Source organism: Tachyglossus aculeatus, chromosome X4, assembly GCF_015852505.1.
Source record: "Tachyglossus aculeatus isolate mTacAcu1 chromosome X4, mTacAcu1.pri, whole genome shotgun sequence".
NCBI classification, from domain to species: Eukaryota; Metazoa; Chordata; class Mammalia; order Monotremata; family Tachyglossidae; genus Tachyglossus; species Tachyglossus aculeatus.
This window is the reverse complement of record NC_052098.1, coordinates 23,832,506-23,858,760: the sequence shown is the minus strand read 5'-3', so window position 1 is coordinate 23,858,760 and position 26,255 is coordinate 23,832,506. Positions and strand designations below refer to the sequence as shown.

The following is a 26,255-nucleotide window of genomic DNA, read 5'->3' as shown; positions in this document are numbered from 1 at the left end:
ATGCAGGGGTCAGGGAGATTAAAGGATTGAGTTGATTTTTAATGAATATAATTTTGTCTGACAGGTTGAATGACCTTAGACTCATTTACAGAGCATTATATTTGAATCGCAGTCTGTAATTATTTTCATAGATGTTTTCCCACATTATACTAAAGGCTAGGGTCCCTACATAATTAAAAGATCGAGCGACAGTGGTTTTTTTTTTTGCATTTAAAGTCACTGAGCAAAGTCATCATATAATGTATGAGTGCAACTGTTGGAGACATGTTAACCTGTGTTCTAAAATATACGTTAATCCTTTATAGGTAATTGCATTTAAAATGGATAGAGATTTTTTTTGGCACTTTGTAGAATGCTTTTTGTGCAAGTTCTTAACATGGAAAGAGCTGTTCTATATAATTTTGCTGGAGCTTCACACTCTATTTCTTCATTTTAAAATCACATTTGGGATAAACACAATTGACTTTGTTCTCCTAAACAGCATACATGCACACCTGGCACAAGAGAAGGGATAAGCCTGACTGCCTTTGTATCCCCGCCATGCAAATCTTCTTTATTGATGCCTTTTGAGAGGGAAAGTGATGCAATGGAGAAAGAGAATTGTCCGCAACACTCAGTCTATAAATTGGTATTGGCAATGCCATGGCAAAATTATTTCCCTACAATATCACCCTTTTAGGATTAAGGGTAAGAGACTCAGCTGATATAGTGGAAATGAAAGTATATTTATTGTGAAAACATAGAATAGGTTTTTCAAAGATAAACACATATTGTAATAGGAAGTAATAATGGTAGAGAAGAAAAATGAACAAATATCAGATCTATTGTTTTGATGCGTAAATTTGTGAGATTCTGACTGCATCTACACTTGCAAAGTTTGTGGACAATTCAGTGCTAAAATACATTTTGATGATAATTATCCAGCTATTCCCTCAAAACTAAACAAACATGGATCCCAAATCAACCATCTGTCTGAATTATTCTGATCATTTGGTATTGTGTATCCATCCACTGTGGAGAGCTGTAGAATGTGGGTCAGTTTGGCTTCACACCATAGATTGGTTTGGGTTAGGCAGTTTTTCGTATTCTTCAGCATAGCGTTGATACTGTTCGGTTAGAAGGGGTTGCTGTAATTCATCTTTGTTTCTCCTGGCACGAACAATACAAGTTGTAACACCAAAAATGAGGGCAACCAGAATTAGGGCTGCCACAACTGCTATTGTTATGATCTCTGAAACACTGAGAGCCCGACCTAAAGTAACAAAAATAGGAACAGTAAAAGTTAATTATTAAAGAGAGTAAGAATTGAAAGTTACATTACTTAAGTTAAAATTCTTAAAAATCTCTTGGAAAAGCAAACAATATCTCCCATTGCCAAACCGTGGATATAATAATGTCTCTGACAAAACTGAATACTTCAAAATCAGATAGGAAAGTGCTTAGTACACTGCTCTGCACACACTAAGTGCTCAATGAATATCATTTATTGATTATAATGGAAGTAATGATCACCACACAGTGACTTGAACATTCCTGAAATCCATCAATTTGTCTTATAAAGACTGAAAAAAGTTTGAATCTTGAATACTCACTTGGCCACTCAACTTCATATGCGTATCCCAGGTTTTCTGGTGCAGTAACAAACATTTCATCGTTGGTAATCGGGGGCCAGAATGGGACCATATTGTAGTGTCTATTATGTCCGATAGGAGCATTCTCTAATGGGAATGTTGATATATCTAAAAAGTGATAAAGGTAATTTTTATTGAGATAGTCATGCTTCTATAAACAATATTTTTCCCCATAAAGTACCTGTCTAAAAATAGTAATTGAGAACATCAAAATATGAGTAATTTGATCTTTACTTTGGCATGAGAAATGAAAGAAAGTGTTTTACTAAAGGAAAACTGAGAATGGCATAAAGCAATTATAGTTCAAATATTTGGAATATAGTATCAGTAAGTTACTCTGATAGGAACAGTTTGAAAATAGGACAACATTAACATTTTCTTTTTTATGTAAATGAAGTTCATCTGTTGAAAAGTGCAGAAGCAAGTTTAAATATAAAGAGTTTCAAATGCAAATTTGAGACAGGGTCTGGAGTTGCTATCTGGAATTAAAGGGAAAATAAAACATTAATATTCATCTTTTCAATTTAGCTGTGAACAGTAAATTAATACAGTCCTATCTTAGTTTAAAGGCTGGGTTAAAATTGAGTATCTACCCCTAGCCCTTCATCTTTAGGATGCTTTGGTGGACAGCTGCTTCGTTGTCTGTTTGAGTCACACAAGTTGCATCAGGCTGAATGGTTTACCAAAGTTCAATTTACTTTCTACTTAGCTCTGATCCAAAGCCACACTGCTCTCTTAGAGCATCTCAGTGGAAGTTTAGGAACTTCTGGTCTCAAAAATCTCTTCCCTGTTCCTTCTAGTACAGCATCGCTCCAGACTCCAGCACTTTTAATCTAGCCTTAACCGTGCTCTACTATCACGTAATTAAACCAACAGAAAAACTAAGGGCTAAATTGATGAAAATGAAAGCAGACTGGGGAAAGAGCCCACCACCATCATGGGGATCAGGTCTAGTCTAACAAAATGAAGGTAGAATTTGACAAATTTTGGTTTGGTTTTTTTTTGCGTCAGTTGTCTATATGAACTTATTTCATAAGTTTAGCACCAAGCCGATGCTAAATAAAAGTTAACTACTACTGCTACCGTTAGTCATGCTATATTACTACTGTATATTTCAGGTCAAATTCCTTTTTCTGGGTGACCTCGAGAATTGCTTCAATTCTGTACTCACTTGCCTATAATAAGCCTCTTGGAGCCAGAGCCAAACCACCTGGCTGCTCTGTAACCTTGGGCAAGTCACTTCACTTCTCTAGGCCTCAGTTACTTCATCTGTAAAATGGGAATAAACCTAGTTTGTGAGCTCTTTGTGGGATAGGCGTGGTATCCAAACTGCGTTATTTTTCCTCAGCTTCCAAAATGTCCTCAAGCTGACTGACTGACTGACTGACTGCTTGCTAGTGTTGCTTAGCAAATCAAGACTTGGGAAGGTGAAACTCAACTGGGGGAAATAACAAAATTCATTTTGCCTCTGTCTCCCTTGCTAGACTGTAAGGTCCTTCAGGGCATTAACCATGTCTTCCAAATCTATTGTATTCCCCCAAGGGCTTAGTACAGTGTTATGCACAGAGGAGACATTCAATAAATACTCTTCATTCTGGTCTAGACACAGTAAAACAAACAAAAAATTTGTCTGGGAATATCCCATACATGTGATTGCAGGCATCAATATCTACTTCCACCTATTCATCTCTGCGTCCACAATTTTTTGTGCCGCAACTTTTCAGAAATAAAACAATCCTGATTAGCTGTCAAAACATCACCTAGTCACCTAGTAACCATCACAAAGAGAAACCTCTTGCTTGGTAGTTTCCCACTCAGCCATAGGTCGAACACCGTATCTCGCTCCTGCCAGCTTCCGGAGGGAGGAGAGAACAGTTTAGGAAAAGTAGGACACAATATATAAGATCTAGAGATACAGCATGCACTGGTATGTACTGCAGGTATTCCAGGATTTGAAAGCCCCATCCCCCTCATAACATCCAGTAGCAGCCAGAAAATCAACTTACTCTCCCTTCCCTCCTTCCTTTGCATCCTTCCATTCACGCTCTACCCTATTTTGAGGAGCTTTCTTCCCTTGCCAATATTCTCTCTGTTCTCTCCCCAACACATATTTTTAAATCCAGTGATGCTTGGTGCTCTGCTCAAGCTGCATTGCCATGAGGGTGGGGGAAGCTTTGACGTGGCTGGCTTCCCTCTCACTGTCTGGCAGGCTCTCACCTTCCACACAGCTTCTGCCTCTGCTGTATCTTTTCCAAAGTGGCCAGCACCATCACAAGAGGCAGAAGCTGTGAAGGAGAAAGGCAGCAAGTTGGGGGAAAAGGAAGGGTGCTGAGATATGTACTTTCTACCCTAGGGGCCTGAAGTGCGCTCTGAGTGAGGGCAGAAGTGGGGAATGAGAGTAATGGAGCCTGGGTGCATGTAGGAGAGAGGATCTAGGCATCCAGGACCCTGGTGACAATCTTGTTGCCCCTCTCCTGCTGGCAGCAAAGGTGGTACATGGTTTCAGTGAAGAGCTGCACACTATACTGATTGAGAAACAAACAACAAATATTGGGGGAGGGAAGGAGATAGGAACAAAACAGCGTGGCCTCGTGGAATAAACACCGACTTGGGAGTCAGAGGACCTGGATTCTATTCCCTGCTCTGCCGCTCATCTGTTGTGTGACCTTGGGCAAGTCACTTAACTCTCTGTGGGTCAGTTCACCTCATCTGTAAAATGGGGTTTATAACTGTGAGCTCTCTGTGGGACAGGGCCTGTGTGCAACCTGATTAGCTTGTATCTATCCCAGTGCTTAGCCCGGTGCCTGGCACATAGACCGAAAGCTCACTGTGGGCAGAGATCGTGTGTCTACCATCTGTTATATTGTACCATGTTTACTACAGAGCTCTGCACCTAGTAAGTGCTCAATAAATACCCTGGGTACAAAAGGGTCAGGAAAATCCCTAGAAATGGTGAGAATAGAAAGAAAGGGACAATGGAAGTGGGCGATGGGGAGGGATCTCTAGTGTAATTTTTACTCACCTGAAGGGCTCAGACATCATGTCGGGGCTGGTTCTGGAACGGCACCTAATTGCATGTAAGTCTTTGGGAAAATGTACCCCATGATATGCCCCTTCACAATACAGTCACATTTCCAAGACCATATGATGGACATATCCTGGGGTACATCTGTAGGGCATAGTTTTGGAGAGCTTTGCCTCACTTAAATCTAGATAAGCCTCTCTTTCATATCCCTAAAATTCTGGACTAATGCTGAAAACACTCACTGCCGAGGCCTGTTGAGAGGAATAATAAATCAGGTTTGTATTCAGTGAGCGAGAAGTAAAATATTCACTCTGGGGGTATTTCTTTTTCAGCTCAGTAGACTCATTAGAGAATTATGGCATCCAGTGCATTTGGCAATGCTTCGTTTGGCAGGGTCATGCATGGCCCTGAGTCTCACCCCTTCTCCTGGTGAATGGCAGAGGTGGTCTGGCCGAGGAATCAACGATTCCACGGGTTCAATCCGGATAGGAATGACCTATAGGAAGTTGTTCTGCTCCTTAAACAACCTCCTCACCTCTCTGTACCTGCACTGGCTTTCACCAGATGACTTACCCCGGGTTCCATACACCCCTAGGGTTGCCTGTGAATAGTGGTTTCTTGCACAACACAATGAGGTAATATTTGGCTTTAGTCCCTAAGGCAATTTCCAAAGGGAGGTTGGAGGTAATCTGCTTCCTTGTTCACTTTAGACAACGTTTGATCATTCTAATGCCAGGTTGTGGTTGTCCAGGTTGCAAAATTTGGCTCTACTTGAGACCATTGTGGCCTGTTCACCTCATCTTTGGCAGAAAACCTTAGGATTGTGATTTTCTGTGGGCTTTGGTGGTGGTGGTATTATTTTTCTCAGGGGGTTGGGGGTGGGAGGGGAGTTAAAGTTTCTTCCTGGGGATTTTTCTTGCAAATTTTCCCTGGAGAGGTGTTTCTGCAGAAAAATAAGTGGTTTTAAGTTCACAGATTTTTCAGAAAATCCCAATTCTCCTTTTCCCTCCTCACTTTCCTTGACTCTCCCTGTTGCCTGTAGCTCTTTCTGGAAGATTTCCAGTTGTACAGGCATGGCCCAACTACTACATCAATCAATCAATCAATCAATCGTATTTACTGAGCGCTTACTGTGTGCAAAGCACTGTACTAAGCAAACATAAAGTGAAACTCAAAAAAATAAAAAATAAAATAAAGGCCAAAGAACTCCACTTAAGGCAGGTCTACACTAGAATATGACCTGGATCATTCAGATGAATGTGCTGTGGCCTTAATTATCCGGCTGCTTCAGCCAAGTGAATGTTTTAGTATGCATTATCAGCAATATTTGCACCTGTAGGCCTGAATGACCTATGGCTATTTCCCAAGATCTTTCATTCTAAAGTCTGATGGTTGAACTTGGAGTATTGATTTCTTATTGTTTGAGGTGCCTGTACACCACCAAAGCCTCCATAACCTCAATTTTTCTAAATCATTTCCTATTGCACTCCATCTTGTGGGAAAATGGAATATCTGTTGAAACCTGCTGAACATGTGGTTTGAAAAACATTGCTCTTGGTATATTTTATTTCTGCCTTTTCAGTGATTTTTGAGGGCCCCTGTATAAGGCATATCACCATTATTTCATCATATATTACATATGAGGTAAGAGGGGCACACTTTTATGTTCCTTTGCTATATAATCCGCATGTATGCCTACAAAGACTTTGCAGAAAAATGGTATTATTAGTAGTACCCAGAGTGATATTTGATTGATTTGATAGATTTGATCTCTATACCTTCTTACCCACTGTATTTGACCCAGATCACTTGTAACTGCAATGTACAGCAAAGAAGGGAGGAAATAGAAGCAAGAGAGGTGGGGGCATCTCAAATCTCAGCTAGGTTATTTAAAATGAATTAAAAGAAGCATTTATGTGAAGCAGTAGGTACACTAACATAGATGTTCAGTACAATTTCCATCTGTGAGAAACCTAAAATGTTTTGTAAGCAGGTAATGGCATTAATGGCATTAGGTTATTCTGTTTTTTCGGAGCGAGAGGGTCGGGGCAGAGGGATTCCAGTGAAGTGCATTATTAGATGTCAATAGACATTCTTCAAAGATACAGATTAAGGCAGTCATACACTAATTAAAGTTTTTTTCCTACTGGACTGAGAGAAGAGGAAGTAGCGGTAACATTCCAAGGACAATTTTAGGCATTTTGGCATGACATTCACTTTTAGGCATGTAAATTAAAAAATGCCATGATATGGTTCTTCTGAAAGTATTTCATGTATGAAATTTTCTAGGAACTTTTGAATATAGCAGCTATGACTGGAAATTATGACAATTTCATCCTAATCTTGATGGACACCTTATGCACATCAAATTCTGAGTGTAAGTAATATCAGTTCCATGCGAGCACTTCACTTTGCCGATCTTGCAAAAAGAAATGAGATTGTCTCACCAGAATTATATCTCCTCAGCCATTCGTCAAAAACTGCATCGGTGAAAGTGTGTAAGAGGACAAAAATAGGATCATTTGGAGATAAATGGGTCTGCCCCCCTGTTCCATTCAAAAACAGATGAGCCAGATTGTGAAGGCTCCGTACTGCAGGATCGTAACGCCCCGAAGGAGCACTGTATCCTAGAAGTGAGAATAAAAATGGACATTTTAAAAACCATTGCAATATTTATTGATCAGTAGAGGAAATTGAAGCTGAAAAAGATTTTCCTAAGAGGTGATGAAACTATACATTATAAACATTTTTCTGCTAAGATCCTCAAATAGATGCTTTTGTAGATTTGGAAGTTTGGCACCTCAAATGAGATATCCCTTTATTAAATCATGTGAAAATGCATGCTAAAGACAATGTAGAGTACAATGAAAATATTCAGGAGACACCCTTTCTTCTCCTGACTGAAGACCAAATATCTACTTGCCTTTCACATGAATATCTCTCTATCCAGTGAAAGGTTTGTTTTCAGAATCCTAATTACATTTTGCATCCAGCTCAAATTGTCCCTTTTAGTTAAGCCTTCTGATTTGTGAGGCTACCATCCAGGTTATCTGGTCTCCTTTTGGAACAGTTATGCTTAGAGAAGCAGCATGGCTCAGTGGAAAGAGCACAGGCTTGGGAGCCAGAGGTCATGGGTTCAAATCCTAGCTCCACCACTTAGCTGTGTGACTTTGGGCAAGTCACTTAACTTCTCTGGGCCTCAGTTACCTCATCTGTAAAATGGGCATGAAGACTGTGAGTCCCCCGTGGGACAACCTGATCACCTTGAAACCTCCCCAGTGCTTAGAACAGTGCTTTGCACATAGTAAGTGCTTAATAAATGCCATCATTATTATGTGAAAAGCAGCGTGGCTCAGTGGAAAGAGCACGGGCTTTGGAGTCAGAGGTCATGGGTTCAAATCCCGACTCCGCCAACGGTCAGCTGTGTGACTTTGGGCAAGTCACTTAACTTCTCTGTGCCTGTTACCTCATCTGTAAAATGGGGATTAAAACCGTGAGCCCCCCGTGGGACAACCTGATCACCTTGTAACCTCCCCAGTGATTAGAACAGTGCTTTGCACATAGTAAGCACTTAACAAATACCATCATTATTATTATGCTTCTAAACGGCTACCCTTTTCCTGCAGAATGGCTGTTAACTTATTTGGGGAATCCTACCTCATGGTCTCAGCAAGCTGTAATTCCTCAGAGACATTACCCCCTCCATCTCTGAACTGGTTTCTAACTCTCTGTAAATCTCAGGGTCAAGGCTAATACGTTTGGGTGAAAATTCTATTTTTTAGTCTTGACCCTTTCTAGGATGATATTTCCTTTGGACCTAGACATATTTCGGATCTCACATTATGGTAGCCGGTTACAAACCACCATTTTAGTGTTCAGTTCCATTGTGGTTATTCAGTTTTTCGCTCAAGTGGGGCAGCAAAGAACTGTGCAGAAAGATTGTTAAAGGAATGGTCTCTTAACAGGCTACTTGTAAATTGAAGCTTTGGTTAGGCAAGCAAAATATGAGTGGCGATTAAAATGAATCCCAGACGTTTTGATCATTTGCTCAATCTTCCTTGAAGATTAAATGAAAAGGTGAAGTCCTGGTAGACGATTGGATTCTAGCTTGCGGACGTTTACATCTTTTTACTTTCATTTGCTATCAGCAAGCACACGGTTGCTTCTGGTGCCATTCTGTACATGTTGGTTTATGGCATGATGTCATTAATCATTAAACATATTGAAAATTGGATTTAGATATCTATCCACCCATCTATCTCTTAAGTAACATGTTTAGGTATTTAGAATAGAGATTTCATTCAGTCAGTAGAATAATATTAATTAAATTCTTCCTAGCCTCTCTTAGGGGAGAAAGGGAAAAAGCTGAATAGGAATTGAGGATTTACAGATACTTAATTGGAGCTATTGTGAGAATGGTACAGAAAATACATGTGCTTTGAATCCATTTTGAAATATAATATCATCTCTCAGGCCTACCCTAGCCTGGAAGGAAAAGGTTCCACAGACTGAGGACTTTAATATTGTTCTTTCTAAAGCAAAAATTCATAATTAATCACGTGACCAGTGAAAATTCCTGACCTTAAAAGACCCTAGTTATATAACGTGCTAGTCATTTAAAGATCTGATCCTGGAGGTGAATTAACTGAGAGGAGAATTTCCTGCAGTTTCTTTACACCAGTTTTGTTTACCTTCCACTGTGTTTCGGAAGCTATCTGAAGAATTGGAATAAAAAGGAGGTGTGTCAAATAAACCAACTTCCAAACACTGAGCAACATCCTGTGGCTCAGGGAGTCGTTGCACCATCGGCCTGGCTACATTTCCAGCAGGATTTCTACGAATTGGACTCCCTTCTGTGCCTGAGAGTTGAATAAGAAAAACAAGGTAAGAAAACAATACTCTTTTACCAAGCATTGTCATGTCTCATGCTGTCGAGTCATCCCCGACTCATACTGACAAAAATGAACCGAATTACCTGTGACTGACAGATGTCTCTGAGGGAGAAAAGCATTCAAATGTGAGGATAGGAAATTTAGGATATCAAAGACAATTTCACTCTTGCGATGTGTACTGAGCACTATTTGTTCAGAGGAAATGGGGACGCTCACATCCATACATATGATAAATCATCTCTTCCAGGCATTTATTAACTAGCATTCCTAAACCGTGAATGCTTTAAAAGAAAATTGATTTGGCAGTTGATTTACATAAACAAAATTCCAGGCATGAGGGCTTGATATTTAACTTTGGGTCTTGCTCATTTTTACAAACATTTCCAGTATAAATTTGGAGTTGTTTAGAAGCCCTAATCCACAATTCAGCATTCAGAAAGAGACTAGCACACAAGATGTCATGAGGAGAAAGTATCTGTGCTTCAAGACTCAGGGAAGGAGCTTATTTGGAAAATGGCTGACACCTTATACAAAACAAAGCTTCTCTGGCACCAAATTGTTTTAAATTGTCCGTCCAAATACTTCGCAATTGGGGAGTCTAGCATTTTATTAAGTAGCTTCTTTCCAGAACTGATTTGAAAATATATTCAATAGTATTTAAATGTTAGGGAATGGAAGTTCCCAAAAAAGTAACTCGAAAGAGTGAGTGACTAGTCGAGGCAGAATACATTGAGGAGAAGGATGAACAGTGATAAGGAAGAGATTTTCACTCCCTTCCTTTTAAAAGCGATCTTTACCTCCACTCATCCCCCGTAATTTTGTGATTTATTCTCTCAGAGCCCTAAAATTAGGGTAAAAGGCATCTGGTACATCCACAGCTATGTAAACACAAAAGTACACAGATTTCATAAATCAAAGGAGTACAAGGGAAACTTGAGAAGCTATCCACGGTTCTCCCCTACTGTCAGCTGCTTTAAATCATCCCAGGAAACAAAGTGAATTTGGGAGCAATGACAAACACTCCTAAAGAGTAGCTTCCTGCCCAGGTCATTTCCCAATTATTGTCCTTCTCCTCACCCTTTTTATCTCCTCCCCTCCCCCCCATACACACACACACACACACACACACACACACACACTCTCTCTCTCTCTCTCTCTCTCTCTCTCTCTCTCTCTCCCCCTCACACATGTGATGCACAGATCAAGTGTCTTAGCACTTATGTATTTGAGAAGCAGTGTGGACTAGTGGAAAGAGCATGCACTTAGGAGCCAGAGGACTTGGGTTCTAATCCCAGATCTACCACATACTGCTGTGTGACCCTGGGCAAGTCACTTAACTTGTGCCTCAGTTCCCTTATCTGCAAATGGGGATTCAATACCTGTTTTTCCTTCTACTTAAACTGTGAGCCCCACATGGGACCAGATTGTCTTGTATCTACTCCATTGCTTAGTACAGTGTTTGGCACATAGTAAGTGCTTAACAAATACCACAATTATTAATTATTATCATTCATCCATCTATTTCCTAATTATTTATTCTCTCACTCTTAACTACAGTATATTCACCAATTTATTTTTACTGCCTCTTCTATTAGATTGTAAACTCCTGGAGGACAGAGATCAGATCTCTCCCCTCTTCTTTTACTTGCTTCCCAAGGACTTAGTATAGTGCTCTGAACCCAATAGGTGCTCAGTAAATGCAGTTCATAATACTGTTGAGTTTATTTCATTTTATTCCATACCATCCACCAATAATCCATCCAGCAACTCTCACTATGGGGAAATGTTTACTTTTTCTAATGTCAATTCCCCTTCTTGTAATTTAAGTAATTTTCATTTTGTGCTCTGAAGAGGTAGAAAATAGCTGGTCATCACCTCCTATGGAGTTACCTGTACATATTTGAAGATAGTATCTATCTTTTATTCTCTAAATAGAATAATCCCAATTTCTTAGCCTTTCTTCCCAGGTTCAATTTTCAATTTTGTAATTGACTTTGTGGCTTTCACTCCAGGTTCCTGACTTGTATGGTCTTGCCCTTGAAAAAGTATTCTCATAAAGGTCTGACCAGTGCTTGTGAGATTTGTTTATTAAATATATAAAACGAGGTGAAGAAATTCTTGCTGCCACTACTGGAATAAAGATCATATGTTTTATAGGTATGAGCAGTTATTTTCCCGGTTTAGATGGGTGAAGACTAGAATGTCTGACAGACAGGCAGAATGGGCTTGGGAGTCAGAGGACCTGACTCTGACACTTGCCTGCTGTGTGACCTTGGAAAAGTCACTTCATTTTTCTGGGTCTCAGTTTCCTCCAATACCTGTTCTCCCTTCCCCGTAGACTGTGAGTTCCACGTGGAACAGGGCCTGCGTCCGACCTGATTATCTTGGATATATCTCAGCACTCATTATGGTACTTTGAACATAGTGAGCACTTACCAGATGCCACAATTATTTTGAGTACGTGTTTTTATAATGTGTTTTTCAGTGCTTAGAATGGTGCTTGACACATAGTAAGTGCTTAAAAATGCCATAATTATTATTATTATTATAACTTAGGACATTCCAGAGACTATATTATTGCCTTTCCCAACAAGGAATTCCGATTTCTTGAGGGCAATGTAGACTTACTGTTACAAAGGGTTCCCATGGTATCATAGTCTTCCAGATATTCACATAAAATACGCCACTGAGAAAAGACAGAGTTCTGGCTTATAAGAGTAGAGTCAAAGTTGCTTCTTGATCCCAGCAAATCATCTGTGCAGATATCACATGAATTTCCTCCAGTGGCAAAATTCCAATAGGGCAGTGCAAAAGAGGGGTCCTGAAGCATTTCCTGCAACAAGGAAATTGTGTTGATTTGTATTATATTCATACTCAGCCAGTGTCTCAAAGACTTTCTCCCCACTTAGACATTTCCACCCAACTCTGTCGCTTGCCTTAGTAGAAATTGAAGACCACACGTTTAGATCTACCATAACCGTCCAGTCATCTGTGAACCCCAAAAACCACATAAATTTCTTTCAGCACTGGAATTTGACACATTCTTATGGCTATTTTTATGGTATAGTGGCTACAGCACCGGCCTGGGGGCCAGGAGGTCACGGGTTCTAGTCCTTGCCCAACCACTTGTCTGCTGTGTGACCTTGGGCAAGTCACTTTTCTTCTCTGGGCCTCAGTTACCTCATCTGTAAAATGGGGATTGAGACTGTGAGCCCCATTTGGGACAGCGAGTTTGTCCAATTTGATTTGCTTGTATCCACCTCAGTGCCTAGTACAGTGCCTGGCACATAGTAAGCGCTTAAATACCATCATCATTATTATTGTAAACCATAGTCATTTGTTTTATTTTATTTTTTGAGACTTTGGAAGACATATTTTAAGAAATTAAAAAAAACTGTTTTCATTTCTCATTTTTTCTTTTACTCTCTACTTTTTATACTTCAATAATGTCTGTCCCTGTAAATTCCATTCTGGGAAGAACCCGCCTCTAATTGAGGTATTATGGAAGACCACGATTCTAGAAACTTTTTTTCTGATATTTCTTCCCCTTGGGGCTTAGATTTCTCATTTCGAAACTATTATTTGTTCTCAAGATAAGGGAAGATCTGCCAGCTAATTACAAATCATCAGTTTGTGGTGTGATAATTAGCCTCTGAAACAACAGCATATTCATGTGGCATTCTACAGCACACGCCATTAAGGTTTTAATTTGTCAGAAGTACTGTGCCATTGCTTTTATAAAATGCAACTCATGAATGTTGGAGTTTACCAAGGCAAATTTGAAGATCTTAGATGGTTTCCACCTGCTCTTTCATTACGGTGTGCCCAGGAGAAAACAACTTGAGGGTACAGGGAGATCTGCAGCCAATTACAGATGACAGATTTATCTACTCCCAATGCATTAAGCATCTTACTTACAATCATAATTGTAGCATATGAAACCCTAAGAATAAATTGAATTAATTTGGCATCCTGGAACTCCACACAGAAAATTTCATGGGATTACACTTGGTTCTACATTTCAGTGAATTAAATTTCCCTATTTAGACCACTTTTTTGTTGTTTGGAATAATTGTAATGATAAACAAAAACATGAAATAGTATGTAGAAAATGTTTAAATATAGTCAAATTAGTTTTCAACTTGGAAATTATCTAATTATAGTATGATAGTATTTTTTAATTAATTGCTATAGTCATATCTAGAAGTATTTAAGGCTAGTGCATTTTCTCGTTGCTATTATTATACAGAATATATACTCTGGTATATCATCCACAATAAATGGAAAGAAAAAGGAAACAGAGGCTAACCTCAAAAATATATGAGAAAAACAGCTGATGTGTTGGAAGCCACCAGAAAGGTGTACACAGGAAGAGTGTTGTTTATTTTAAAATGTCACAAGACCTTTATGGCATCTTAAGCAGGGGAAGGGTGAATGCATATATGTGGGTTAGCGTTAGCTGAAAATAGAATAATAAATGATTGAGTGAAACTATATAAAGGTGTTTTTTTGACTAATGGCGTATCAGGGAAAACATTCACATACAGAAGAAGGTGGAAGAGTGCCTTAATTTATTTAAAATATGGAGACAATCTATATTTTTGAGATAGGATGAAAGTTCTTCAAATGAGATGTTATTGTCACCCTCATTCCTTCATACAAGGTTAACAAAAGAAATAGAACTACTGATGCAAAAAATAGTAGTGCTTGTCAAGTGCTCCAAAACTCTGAAATGTCTAAATGCCTGTTCTTCCTCCCCCTAAGACTGAGATTATCATGTGAGATAGGATTATGCCTTATTTGATTGCCATGTATATACCCTAGCACTTAGTATAGAGCTTGGCACATAGTAGGAAGCAAGTGTACTTATTCCGTTGTAGTTTCTCAAGAACTTAGTACAGTGCTGTACACCCAGTGAGGACTCAGTGAATACCTTTGATGGACAGTAAGCATTTAAACACCATTATTAGTATTATCATTGGTACTAATAATGACAAATTACTCCCCAAATTACATAAAAGTATACAAAATCAATTTCTTCCTCCACACCTCACCCTTTTATACAGATGAGAACACAAATTCTGGGAGGCTAAGTGGTGTGGTTTGTTCTGGGTTGCCCACACAAGCAGTGATAGGGCCCGGACTCGAATAGTCCCATACACTAAGATCTTTGTTAGCTCACCAGCACTGTTATTTTTGAATAATGATTTAAAGCAACAAAAACAGCTGAATCACGTGCCCGACATCCACACTTACCTGCATGTCTCTTTCCAATTGCATCAGATGATACCTGTGCCAGGTGAGAAATGCTGGCCCTTCATGAGAGAAATCCACACCTGCAAAACTTGGCTGTCCTGTCCCCAGGAAAGTCTTCCTGACGGAGTAATAGTGGGCCCACACAAAATAGTTGTAAATGGAAATATTCTCAAACTGTGGAGTGTTGCCGTCTGGTCCCAATATTTCCTCTGACCTCCTAGTGGCTATGACAAACTGAGGATGGACGGTATTCTTTGCCAGGTTGAGAGAACGGACAAATCGATCCCTTTCTGCCACACTGAGATCCAGAAGATTTCTTCTAACTTTAAGGATAGAAAGATCCGTCATCAAAAAGAATAAATCCATTCCTTTTCCCATACCATGAGAGAACACAAACAATGAAAATCAATTCAATTGGGCTATTGGAAAGGAGCTTATTTTAAGATAAACCATCTCCTAGAGAAAAGTAAAAGCATGTAACATTTTTGACAAAGGTCAGGTCAGTTTCCAGAAAACTTGAATATTCAGCCAAAAAACCTGGGGAATTCACGCACAAGATTTTGCCTTTGGAAAGTTGTCTCATTTATATGCTTCACTTGAGGACCAGAATTTGCTTTGTGTGTGGGTTTTTTTTTTTCAGCTAGAAAAAGTGCCAACTAATTATAAACTAATATGAAAACACGGTAATGATTTAAAGTTGGAAAGGGCGTTTCAGAATTGCCATATCTATGGGGAGAATAAGATGAGAATCAAGGTTCAAGAAAAAGAGTTGCTGAAGCACACAGGAAGAGATGTTATTACTTGTTTGACTTTACATTGAGAAAGAGTCGATATTTATTGCATGCTGACAATGCACTTTGCCACATCTAGACATCATCAGTACCAAGTGGCCTTAAATCTTGCTTATATTGACAGGCAAGATGCATGCACAAAAAACGGAACAAAGCAAAATTAAACAGAACACCAAGGAAATGAGATGATATACCAGTATTTTGATTAGTTTTGTTAAGCCTCACATAAAAATGTTCAGAGTTCAGCAGATAGATGTTGAGGTGGGATTTGAAAGCTCACTGGGCTTTAACCTTACTGACCAGTTGGTGTAATATCTAGAATCACAAGACTCTGGTTAATCCCTCTTATTCCTGGTAGTGCCAACCAATCTGCTTCTCTAGCATTCAATATAGCTTATCGTTATTTATTCATATATATATATATAATTTTGATCCACTTTTTCATTTTCAACTAGGGTAAATTATCAAGCCATGCTTATGGTTTCACCCAATAGGTGAAAGGCCCCAAAGGCAGGGGTTGCATCTTTTACACCTTTTATATTTCCTCGAGTTCCTAATGTGTTGCTTCACAAACAGTAGTCACTCAATATTACAGTTTTATTTGACAGGAGGGAAGGCTGAGACCCAGAGAGGTCAAGCCCCTCTACTTGCCTGAGGTCATACAGCAGGCAAGAGACGGAGTCAGGATTAGAACCAAGTGCTTAATATTTGTCAAGCACTATTCTAAGCTGTGGTAGATACAAGATAATCAAGTTGAACACAGTCCCTGTCCCATACGGGGCTCGCAATCTAAGTAGGAGTGAGAACAGGCATTTAGCCCCCACTTCACAGTTGACAAAATTCCAGTACAGAAAAGTGAAGTGACTTGCCCAAGGTCACCAGCAGGCAAGTGGCGGAGGTGGTATTAGAACCCAAGTCCTCAGACTCTCAGGCCCCTGCTTTTTCTACTGGGTCCCACTGCTTCACCACTGATGCTGTTAACGAGACTTTCCCCTACTGGAAGTAAAGTCATGAATCAATCAATGAATCAGTAGTATTTATTGAGTGCTGCAGAAGCAGCCTGGCTCAGTGGAAAGAGCCCGGGCTTTGGAGTCAGAGGTCATGGGTTCAAATCCCGGTTCCGCCACTTGTCAGCTGCGTGACTTTGGGCAAGTCACTTCACTTCTCTGCGCCTGTTACTTCAACTGTAAAATGGGGATGAAGACTGTGAGCCCCCTGTGGGACAACCTGATCCCCTTGTAATCTCCCCAGCGCTTAGAACAGTGTTTTGCACATAGTAAGCGCTTAATAAATGCTATCATTATTATTATTATAGCACTGTACTAAACCTGAACCATTTCAGTCCCCGAAGAGAGATTTCTGACAGGGTGGATAATAATGATGAGAAGCAGCCACCCCAGTGGATAGAACATGTGCCTGAGAGTCAGAAGGACCTGGGTTCTAGTCCACTTGTCTGCTGCATGACCTCGGGCAAGTCACTTAACTTCTCTGTGCCTGTTACCTCATCTGTAAAATGAGGATTAAGGCTGTGAACCCCTTGTGGGAATTGGACACAGTCCACCTCATTACCTTGTATCTACAAGTACAGTTCCTGAAACATAGTAAGCACTTAGCAAATACCATGAAATGAATTAAAAGAAAAAAATGAAAATAATGAGGTTCCTTTGCTGATCATTTCTGACCCTGTGAAGGATATTGAGGCTTAGTCTACACTACCTTGGAAGATAGGAAAACAGGTTGTTTCCTCAAAGATCCGCAGCTTTGACAGTTCTGTATGGGGGTCTAATGGAATGCTGCTCACCCGTTAACCATTTCTATTTACCTGTGAGGATCCTTTGGTCACAGTTGTCTCCTCTCCACCCATGTCGACACCCCCCACAGTTGTAACCAGAGAAGTTACCATTGCAGCGGCAGGTCCTGTTGAAGAAGCGAGTGGGCCAGCGTTCACGGTCATCTCTGCCATCATGTGGGTATTGGGGGCTGTGGGGCCGTGAGTCAGCAGTCACTGCTTCACACCTGCCCCTTCCAGACAAAGACCCACACCTGTCAGTTCCAGGATCAGCTCCAGGGAAAAGGTCTGGACAGCATTCCCCACTTCTCAGCGCTTCAACTGTGGCACATTCACGGGGAAATTGACCAGACGCCTGGTGGAAGAACAGCAGTGGTAGGAGAACATGTAGCAAGAAGAGATGGTTGCTCATAGCTCTCTTGGTGAAGAAAATACACTAGATAATTCTGCAGGAAACTGTCCTGGGAGTTTGCAGCCAGGAGCCTCGTAGGTAGTTTCTGTCTCTGGTCAAGCTTAAAGAGATTAAAAAAATTCAACTGGAAAAAGAGAGAGGAAGAAAGAGGGATATAATGCCTAATAATAATAACAATAAAAATGATAATCACATGTGCTTACTGTATGCCAAGCACTGTACTAAGTCCCGAATACTCCCGACTGTCATCCTCTTTCCAGCTCCCAACCAAGACACTATCCTCCATTTCTTTTCTGAGAATGCAGGTTAGTACAGTGTTTAATAACAATGCCATTCTAACACTTTGACTTTATTAATTTTGATTCACAGGGCTTCTGCAGCATAATCATTCCCTCTCTATGCTTTTTTAGGGTTTTGGTCATCTTGGTTAACATTCTCAACAATGAAAATGCTACCATGCACATTTGTCATTTTTGAGCTAAGGAACCCATAAACAGTTTTTCACCAATGATTAGAACTGGCTTCACCCTTGAAAATGGAAGAATGAAATGCCCAAATCAGATTTCAGTATAATTAGATCGCATGATTTCAAGTCAGACTTCCAGTGACCTTTAGTGAATTCCACCCTCTGAAACAAACTTTTATTTCAGTACCTTTCATTCTCTAGACGTTTCTCTGTGGAGCTTCTGCTTGGTCTCTAGGTGCTTTTCAGTTGCCTCCTTCCTCATAGAATGGCTGCACACTTGTTTTGCAGTTTTGTCTGGTATTAATCTTGTGCATGCCTATTTTATTTAATACCCTCTCACTTGGGTGGTTTCTCTGAGGGTTAAGTACTTGAAGAGCACATGATTTACTTCATGCTGATCTCCTTGTGATTTTAATTTTTTTTTTTTTAGGAAAGGTCAGAAGCATGCAAATGTAATACATACCATCAGAACAACTGGAGAGTCTTTTGTTGGGGAATTTTCACTTTTGAAAATAGACAATGTCCCTTAAGATGAAGGGGGAAAAAAGGCTAGTGACCTTCTCTTAAATATCATGTGAAAATGTTTTGAGGAAAGAGGATGAAAAAGGAGAAAGGGCTAATAATAATGGATATTATTATCATGTGATAACGTCTACTGAAATGGTTCTTGTACCAAGAGCCAACACTGCTACTGGGATTTATTTCCCATGTAAGATGATGGTTAAAGAAGCCATAAACCCATTCACATTCACTCCCAGAATACCTTTTGATTGGACTCTGACTCCCAGGCTTGGGAGTCAGAAGTCATGGGTTCAAATCCCGGCTCCACCACTTGTCAGCTGTGTGACCTTGGGCAAGTCACTTCACTTCTCTGTGCCTGTTACCTCATCTGTAAAATGGAGATTAAGACTGTGAGCCCCATGTGGGACAACCTGATCACCTTGTATCCCTCCCGGCGCTTAGAACGGTGCTTCGCACATAGTAAGTGCTTAACAAATACTATCCTTATTATTATTATTATTATTATTAAAGTAGCTTCTCACAGAGGTAGTGATCCCATTTCTAAGGCTACTGATCAGCATGATGTAGCCTAATGGAAAGATCATGAGACTGCGAATCAGGAGGTCAGGTTCTAATCCCAGCTTCCCCATTTACCTGCTGTGTGACCTTGGGCAAATGTGTATCCCCTAAGCTTCTTCCTTGGTAAAACTGCAGTTAGAGAATATTCATTCACTCATTCAATCATTATTTATTGAGCGCTTACTGTGTGCAGAGCACTGTACTAAGCACTTGGGAAGTACAAGTCAGCAACATATACAGACAGTCCCTACCCAACAAAGGGCTCACAGTCTAGAAGGGGGAGACAGCTAACAAAACAAAACATGTAGACAGGTGTCAAAATCATCAGAACAAATAGAATTAAAGCTATATGCACATCATTAACAAAATAAATAGAATAGTAAATATGCACAAGTAGAATAGAGTAATAAATCTGTACAAATATATACAAGTGCTATGGGAAGGGGGAGGAGGAGAGGAAAAAGGGGGCTCAGTCTGCAAAGGCCTCCTGGAGGAGGTGAGCTCTCAGTAGGGCTTTAAAGGGAAGAAGAGAGCTAGCTTGGCAGATGTGCAGAGGGAGGGCATTCCAGGCCAGGGGGAGGACGTGGGCCAGGGGTCAACGGTGGGACAGGCGAGAACGAGGTACAGTGAGGCGGTTAGCGGCAGAGGAGCGGAGGGTGTGGGCTGGCCTGGAGAAGGAGAGAAGGAAGGTGAGGTAGGAGGGGGCGAGGTGATGGAGAGTCTTGAAGCTGAGAGTGAGGAGTTTTTGCTTGATTTGTAGGTTGACAGGCAGCCACTGGAGATTTTTGAGGAGGGGAGTGACATGCCCGGAGTGTTTCTGAACAAAGATAATCCGGGGAGCAGAGTGAAGTATAGACTGAAGTGGGGAGAGACAGGAGGATGGGAGATCAGAGAGGAGGCTGATGCAGTAATCCAGTCGGGATAGGGTGAGAGATTGAACCAGCAAGGTAGCGGTTTGGATGGAGAAGAAAGGACAGATCTTGGCGATGTTGTGGAGAGGTAAGACTGGCAGTTTTTGGTGACAGATTGGATGTGAGGGGCGAACGAGAGAGTGGAATCGAGGATGACACCAAGTTTGTGGGCTTGTGAGATGGGAAGGATGGTGGTGCCGTCTTCAGTGATGGGAAGGTCAGGGAGAGGGCAGTGTTTGTGAGGGAAGATAAGGAGTTCAGTCTTGGATATATTGAGTTTTAGATGACAGGCAGACAGCCTGATGGAGATGTTGTGAAGGCAAGAGGAGATGCGAACCTGGGTGCAGGGAGAGAGGGCAGAGATGTAGATTTGGGTGTCATCAGTGTAGAGATGATAGTTGAGGCCATGGGAGCGAATGAGTTCCCCAAGGGAGTGAGTGTAGATAGAGAACAGAAGGGGACCAAGAACTGACCCTTGAGGAACCCCTACAGTGAGGGGATGGGAGGGGGAGGAGGAGCCCGCAAAGGAGACTGAGAATGAATGGCTGGAGAGATAGGAGGAGAACCAGGAGAGGATGGAGTCTGTGAAGCCAAGATTGGATAGCATGTTGAGGAGAAGGGGGTGATCCACAATATCTTATCTTCCCAGTTATCCACAGGGAATATGCCTACCAACTTTGTTGTATTGTAGTCTCCCAAGCACATTGTACAGTGTTCTGCATATAGTAATCACTCAATAAATACCACTGATTGATAATTATAATTGTGGTGCTTCTTAAGCACTTATGTGCGAAACACTGTAAAATCACAGTTCTCCCTATCTCTTAGACTGTGAATGCTGTGTGGGACAGGGACTGTATCTGATAATCCCATATCTACTTCAGCACTTACAACAGTGCTTGGTACAGAGTAAGCGCTTAATAAATACCATCTTCATTTATTAATTTCCTTGTAACTGATTGTAAGCAATTCTATTGTTTGAGCAATCTAGTATCTTCATTGGGTGTAGAGTGCTATTGCTTTGATGGAACTAAATGTAAGGTTTTGAAGAAACATTCACTGGGTAGCTGTATTCTTTAGAGTCTATGGTTCACTGTAATGTAGATGAAGAAAGTTTTGGCTTCAACTGGAAGTTAAGGTAGGCAGCAGTTATCCTCCATCTCTTTGCACAGAGCACAGAACTGAGTGAAGGCTTTGGGAAATCGAGATATTTAAAACAGAATCTTCATTTCAACAAAACATTCCTTAAAGCATATTCATACTGATGATTGATTCCTTCTTTCGCTCTCCCCAGGGAATAGGGGTCAGCCTATTCCTTTCCCCTTGGAGTCCTTCAGGGCCATTTTTTTTATCATCTCCACTCAATTATTTCAGCATTCAAAGTTCACACCATCTTCCTCTACTATTCCTAGTCGATATTGTCTATATTCCTCTTGGACCCATTTCTAAAGCCAGTCTCACCTTCCTCCACTCCCTACTGTTGCTCTCAAAATGTTAACTACCATCTCCTCAAAACTGTCTTTAATATTGCTTTTAAATACACAAATACTCTCCTGGTTCTTTTACGACTTCTCTGATGGCTCTGTCTCAGTGTCTTTCATTTGACATATTTTCTTACCTCACCCTGTAACTGTGAGTGTCTTAAAAGTTATGCTCCAGGTCTTCTTATCCTACACTCATTCTCCTGGGGCACATCTCCAACTCATAGGTTTTTAACTACTCCCTCTAAATGAATTAACACACAAATACCCAGTTCCATCCATGATATTCCACCTACTCTATAGCTTCAAGTAGCCTGTTGTTTTAAGGATGTCTCTATCTGGAAGACACACTGTCACACCATAAAGTTTATGTATCTAATCCAAACTCTAATACAATCGATTGATCCAGCTCCTCTGCTAGATGGTAAGATTCTTGAGGACAGAGGTTGTCTCTATTTTAGTCTATCGAATTCTCCCAGGTCCTGAATACACAGCCACTTGGCTGTGAACCCCTTTAAGCACTTTGATACTCACCCCAACCCCACAGATCTTATATAAATATTGTTTACTCTACTATTTCCCCTGCCTGTAATTTATTTTAATTTGCATCTCCCCCTGCAGACTGTAGGCTCCTCGTGGCCAGGGATTGCAACTACCAACTCTAGTATTTTATACTCTCCCAAGGGCTTAATACAGTCTTCTCTGCACACAGTAAGTGCTCAATAAATACCACTGATTGTCTTTTGCAGAGTTAGCACTGCATATACTGGCTGTGATTATTATTTTCAAGGTTCTCCATCTGATGACACCTCATATCCAGCTACTCTCTTTTTTAGCTCATGCTCTAAGCTCTTCTCAAGTAGAAGGACCAATAGGATTTATCTCTTTTAGGCCATTTAAACACCTGGAACAATGTATTTCTTTAGTTCCTCCAAACTATTCCTCTCTCTTTCTTTAAAGCCATTCTAGAAAGCCCTTTCTCTGATGAAATTACCTGATTAATTCTCCCACCATCCCAGTGATGCCCTGTCAGCCGTATCAGCAAGCATGTATATCCTTAGGTATACAGAATTTATTGTTTGTTTTTTAAAATATGTATGCAATATAATTTGGGGTGTAATTATATATTTGAAAAAGTTGGATTCAAGCAAAATATATAATTAAAAGTCTGTGGGTTTTCTTTTAGCTATCAGTTCAATGATTCACATACAACACAATCTGCCTGGTGAAGTATTTGCTTGATAATATCATTCCTACGTAGCATTTGCAATGATGTCTAAAATATCTACCGAAAGACTGCAAAGATCATGTTTTATCCTGCTGTTGACCAGCATATCCCAGGTTCCAAATCATCCCACAATCCAATATCCCGAGGATGCAGCCGGTGTTGTTGGATGCCTCCCTCCTCAATACCACCATTTGTGGGATACAACCTGTACAACCAGATAAGCAGTGTGGCTTAGTGGAAGAGCACAGACTTGGGAGTCAGAGGATATGGGTTCTAATCTCACCTCTGCCACTTGTCTGCTGTGTGACCTTGGGCAAACCACTTAACTTCTCTGTGCCTTGGTTATCTCATCTGTAAAATGGGGATTAAGACTGTGAGCCCCACGTGGGACACCCTGATTACTTTGTATCTACCCCGGTGCTTAGAACAGTGCTTAGAACATAGAAAGCACTTAACAAATACCATAATTATTCATATTAATATTATTTGATATCTTACAAATGTTCCAAACTGGCCCCAATTTTCCATCGGAGCACTATATAGTTGAGTAAATCCTTCCCACCCCTCCCCAGCTGGACTGAGAAAAGCAATGAGCATTGAATACATCTTTGAGCAAGCTCTGCACACATTTTGTTCAAAGAGTACCTCCTGGAACTCCAAAGACCTAGTGCATCACACCGTAAGATTCTAAAACAAGTGAAGCTTATTTAATATTATGATGCTAATTTTTGAATTACTTTCAAGAGATTAAGCTAATAGTTGAATGACTTTTATCATTACAGTGAGAAGCATGTAAAATAATTTCATATGACTCTTCCTGAGCTTCCGTAATATCTGTTAATTCATAACATTTGAATGTACTCCATGATGCAACTACATTTTCGTGGAATGTAACCTAGTTGTATCATACGTGGCTTAGTGGAAAGAGCCCGGGCTTGGGAGTCAGAGGATGTGGGTTCTAATCCCAGCTCCGCCACTTGTCTCCTGTGTGGCCTTGGGCAAGCCACTTAATTTCTCTGTGCCTCAGTTACCTCATCTGGAAAATGGGGGATTAAGACTGTGAGCCCCACGTGGGACAACCTTTTTACCTTGTATCTACCCTAGAGCTTAAAACGGAGCTTGGTGCATAACAAGCGCTTAACAAATACCATAATTATTATCATGTGCCTGTATTCCTTAGGTTCCTAATGCAGCACTTGGCACATCATAATCACTCACAAGTATAATTTAATTTGGTGATGATTTCCTTATCCCCTTTTCATGTTGCAAGGATTGGGCTAGTTTAAATATGCATTAGCATGCATTAGTTGGTTCTCCCTTGCCTCCACCCTGGGCCTTCTGCACATAATGCAGGCACTGTTTGCCTTCCCTTTCCCTCATCCCCTGTTGCTTATGGGTGTCCTCTTGAGAGCGGGACAGAACTTCTCTTTTGTTCCTATGTGAGATTGATCTACTGAGTTCATCAGTAAAATCTGTAGTAAATGTTTTTATTGGAGGGAAAATCTTTGCCCATGAACAGGCAGGTTTATGTTTCTTGGGCACGTGGTGGGGGAGAAGAGAAACCTCCTCTTCATTCTTGAGATCACACAGCAAACATGTGGTGGAACCAGGATTAGAACTCACGTCTTCTGACTCCCAAGCCCGTGCTCTTTCCACTAAACCACGCTGTAGTGGTTTGCTGAAAGGAAGGTGAAGAATTTGCTGTGAGAATTTAGTGAGTTCAGAAAGCAATGAGCATATTTTTATAATACTTTCATCATTATTTTAAGTAATAAATTGAGGATGACAGTAAACTCAGTGGCCAAATCATTAGTTTTTCCCTCATCCTGTCACTCTCGTCCATTGTGGATTTTGCTATCTGGGACTCCTCCTCAATTCTCTACTGGGTTATCTGCTCCCTTCCTTGTTGGGTATCAGGGGCTGTGATATGGAATGTGCTCTACTAATGCTGAGCCCCTCTTCTACTGCTGCCTTCGGTAGCATGGCTTGCTTCCACCCAGCCTCTCTCACCTGTACAAAGAGTCGGTGTGCTTACTTAGATGAGCTTTGGACTCATTATTAGGGAACTTCCCATCCCAAGTGTCAGGACCATCCCCTTTGTTGGTGATCAAGGTTTGGTAAGCTGCAATTAGATAATATGAATCTCCAGGGCTTTTTTCTTTATTTTGCTTTCAGTTTTGTTTTAAAGGCACATTCATCAACATAGAAAGAAAATCATATGTTTTGATGACTTTTCTCTAAGCTAGATTCATCTGTCAGTGTGTTGTTAGCTATGTTTGCTTTCACATTTAAGTGAATCTATTATTATATTACAATTCTTAGCTTTATTAAATTCATTGGAAGGTTCACCTGATCTAACCTTTATTGGATGCCAACGTGAATTTATTGAAAGTCAAGTCAATTGTAGACAGTATTCTAGGCTCCTAATGCAAATAACCGGACTGAATAAATCAACACAAAGGCACTGGGAGGATGGAGAAAAATCTAGATTTTAAGAAGGTTTGATTTTGATTTTTTTTTTTACCTAAAGGTCTGATCTTCCCTCACCTTTAGTGTTCATTTCTCCCCCAGTGGTGGATTTATAATAATAATAATAATAATAATAATGATAGTATTGGTAAAGCGCTTACAATGTGCCAAGCACTGTTCTAAGCGCTGGGGTAGATACAAGGTTATCAGGTTGTCCCATGTGGGGCTCATAGTCTTAATCCCCATTTTACAGGTGAGGTAACTGAGGCACAGAGAAGTTAAGCGACTTGCCCAAGGTCACACAGCAGACAAGTGGTGGAGCTGGGATTAGAACCCACGACCTCTGATTCCCAAGCCTGAGCTCTTTCCACTAAGCCACGCTGCTTCTCGTGCCCTCCTTTAGCAGTGAGGGACATCGAGGGACAGAGGTTTTAGGTGTTATCAAGCTGAGAGTTTTGAAATGTCAGTGAATTTATTTTACAATTTAAATGAACACATTTTTCTTAAATAGAATTGGCTCAATTTTTTTTAATGGCATTTATTAAGCACTTACTATGTGCAAAGCACTGTTCTAAGTGCTGGGAAGGATACAAGGTCATCAGGTTGTCCCACGTGGGGCTCACAGTCTTAATCCCCATTTTACAGATGAGGGAACTGAGGCACAGAGAAGTTAAGTGACTTGCCCAAAGTCACACAGCTGACCAGTGGCGGAGCCGGGATTTGAACCCATGACCTCTGACTACAAAGCCCATGCTCTTTCCACTGAGCCATGCTGCTTCTCTTCAATTCCACTACCCATCTCTCCCAACCTGCAGAGGGCTGCA

General features: G+C 40.6%; 1 protein-coding gene across 1 annotated transcript; it reads right to left on the bottom strand.

The window, feature by feature from the left end:
- Nucleotides 1-1,046: 1,046 nt before the first annotated feature.
- TYRP1 (tyrosinase related protein 1) lies at nt 1,047-17,796 on the bottom strand. The gene is made up of 7 exons (XM_038769519.1): nt 17,418-17,796; nt 14,805-15,127; nt 12,177-12,381; nt 9,348-9,515; nt 7,104-7,283; nt 1,593-1,739; nt 1,047-1,252 (listed from the first exon to the last, which is right to left on the bottom strand). The coding sequence occupies exons 1-7, from the start codon at nt 17,794-17,796 to the stop codon at nt 1,047-1,049; spliced, it is 1,608 nt and encodes a 535-aa protein (XP_038625447.1).
- Between the last annotated feature and the right edge of the window lie 8,459 nt (nt 17,797-26,255).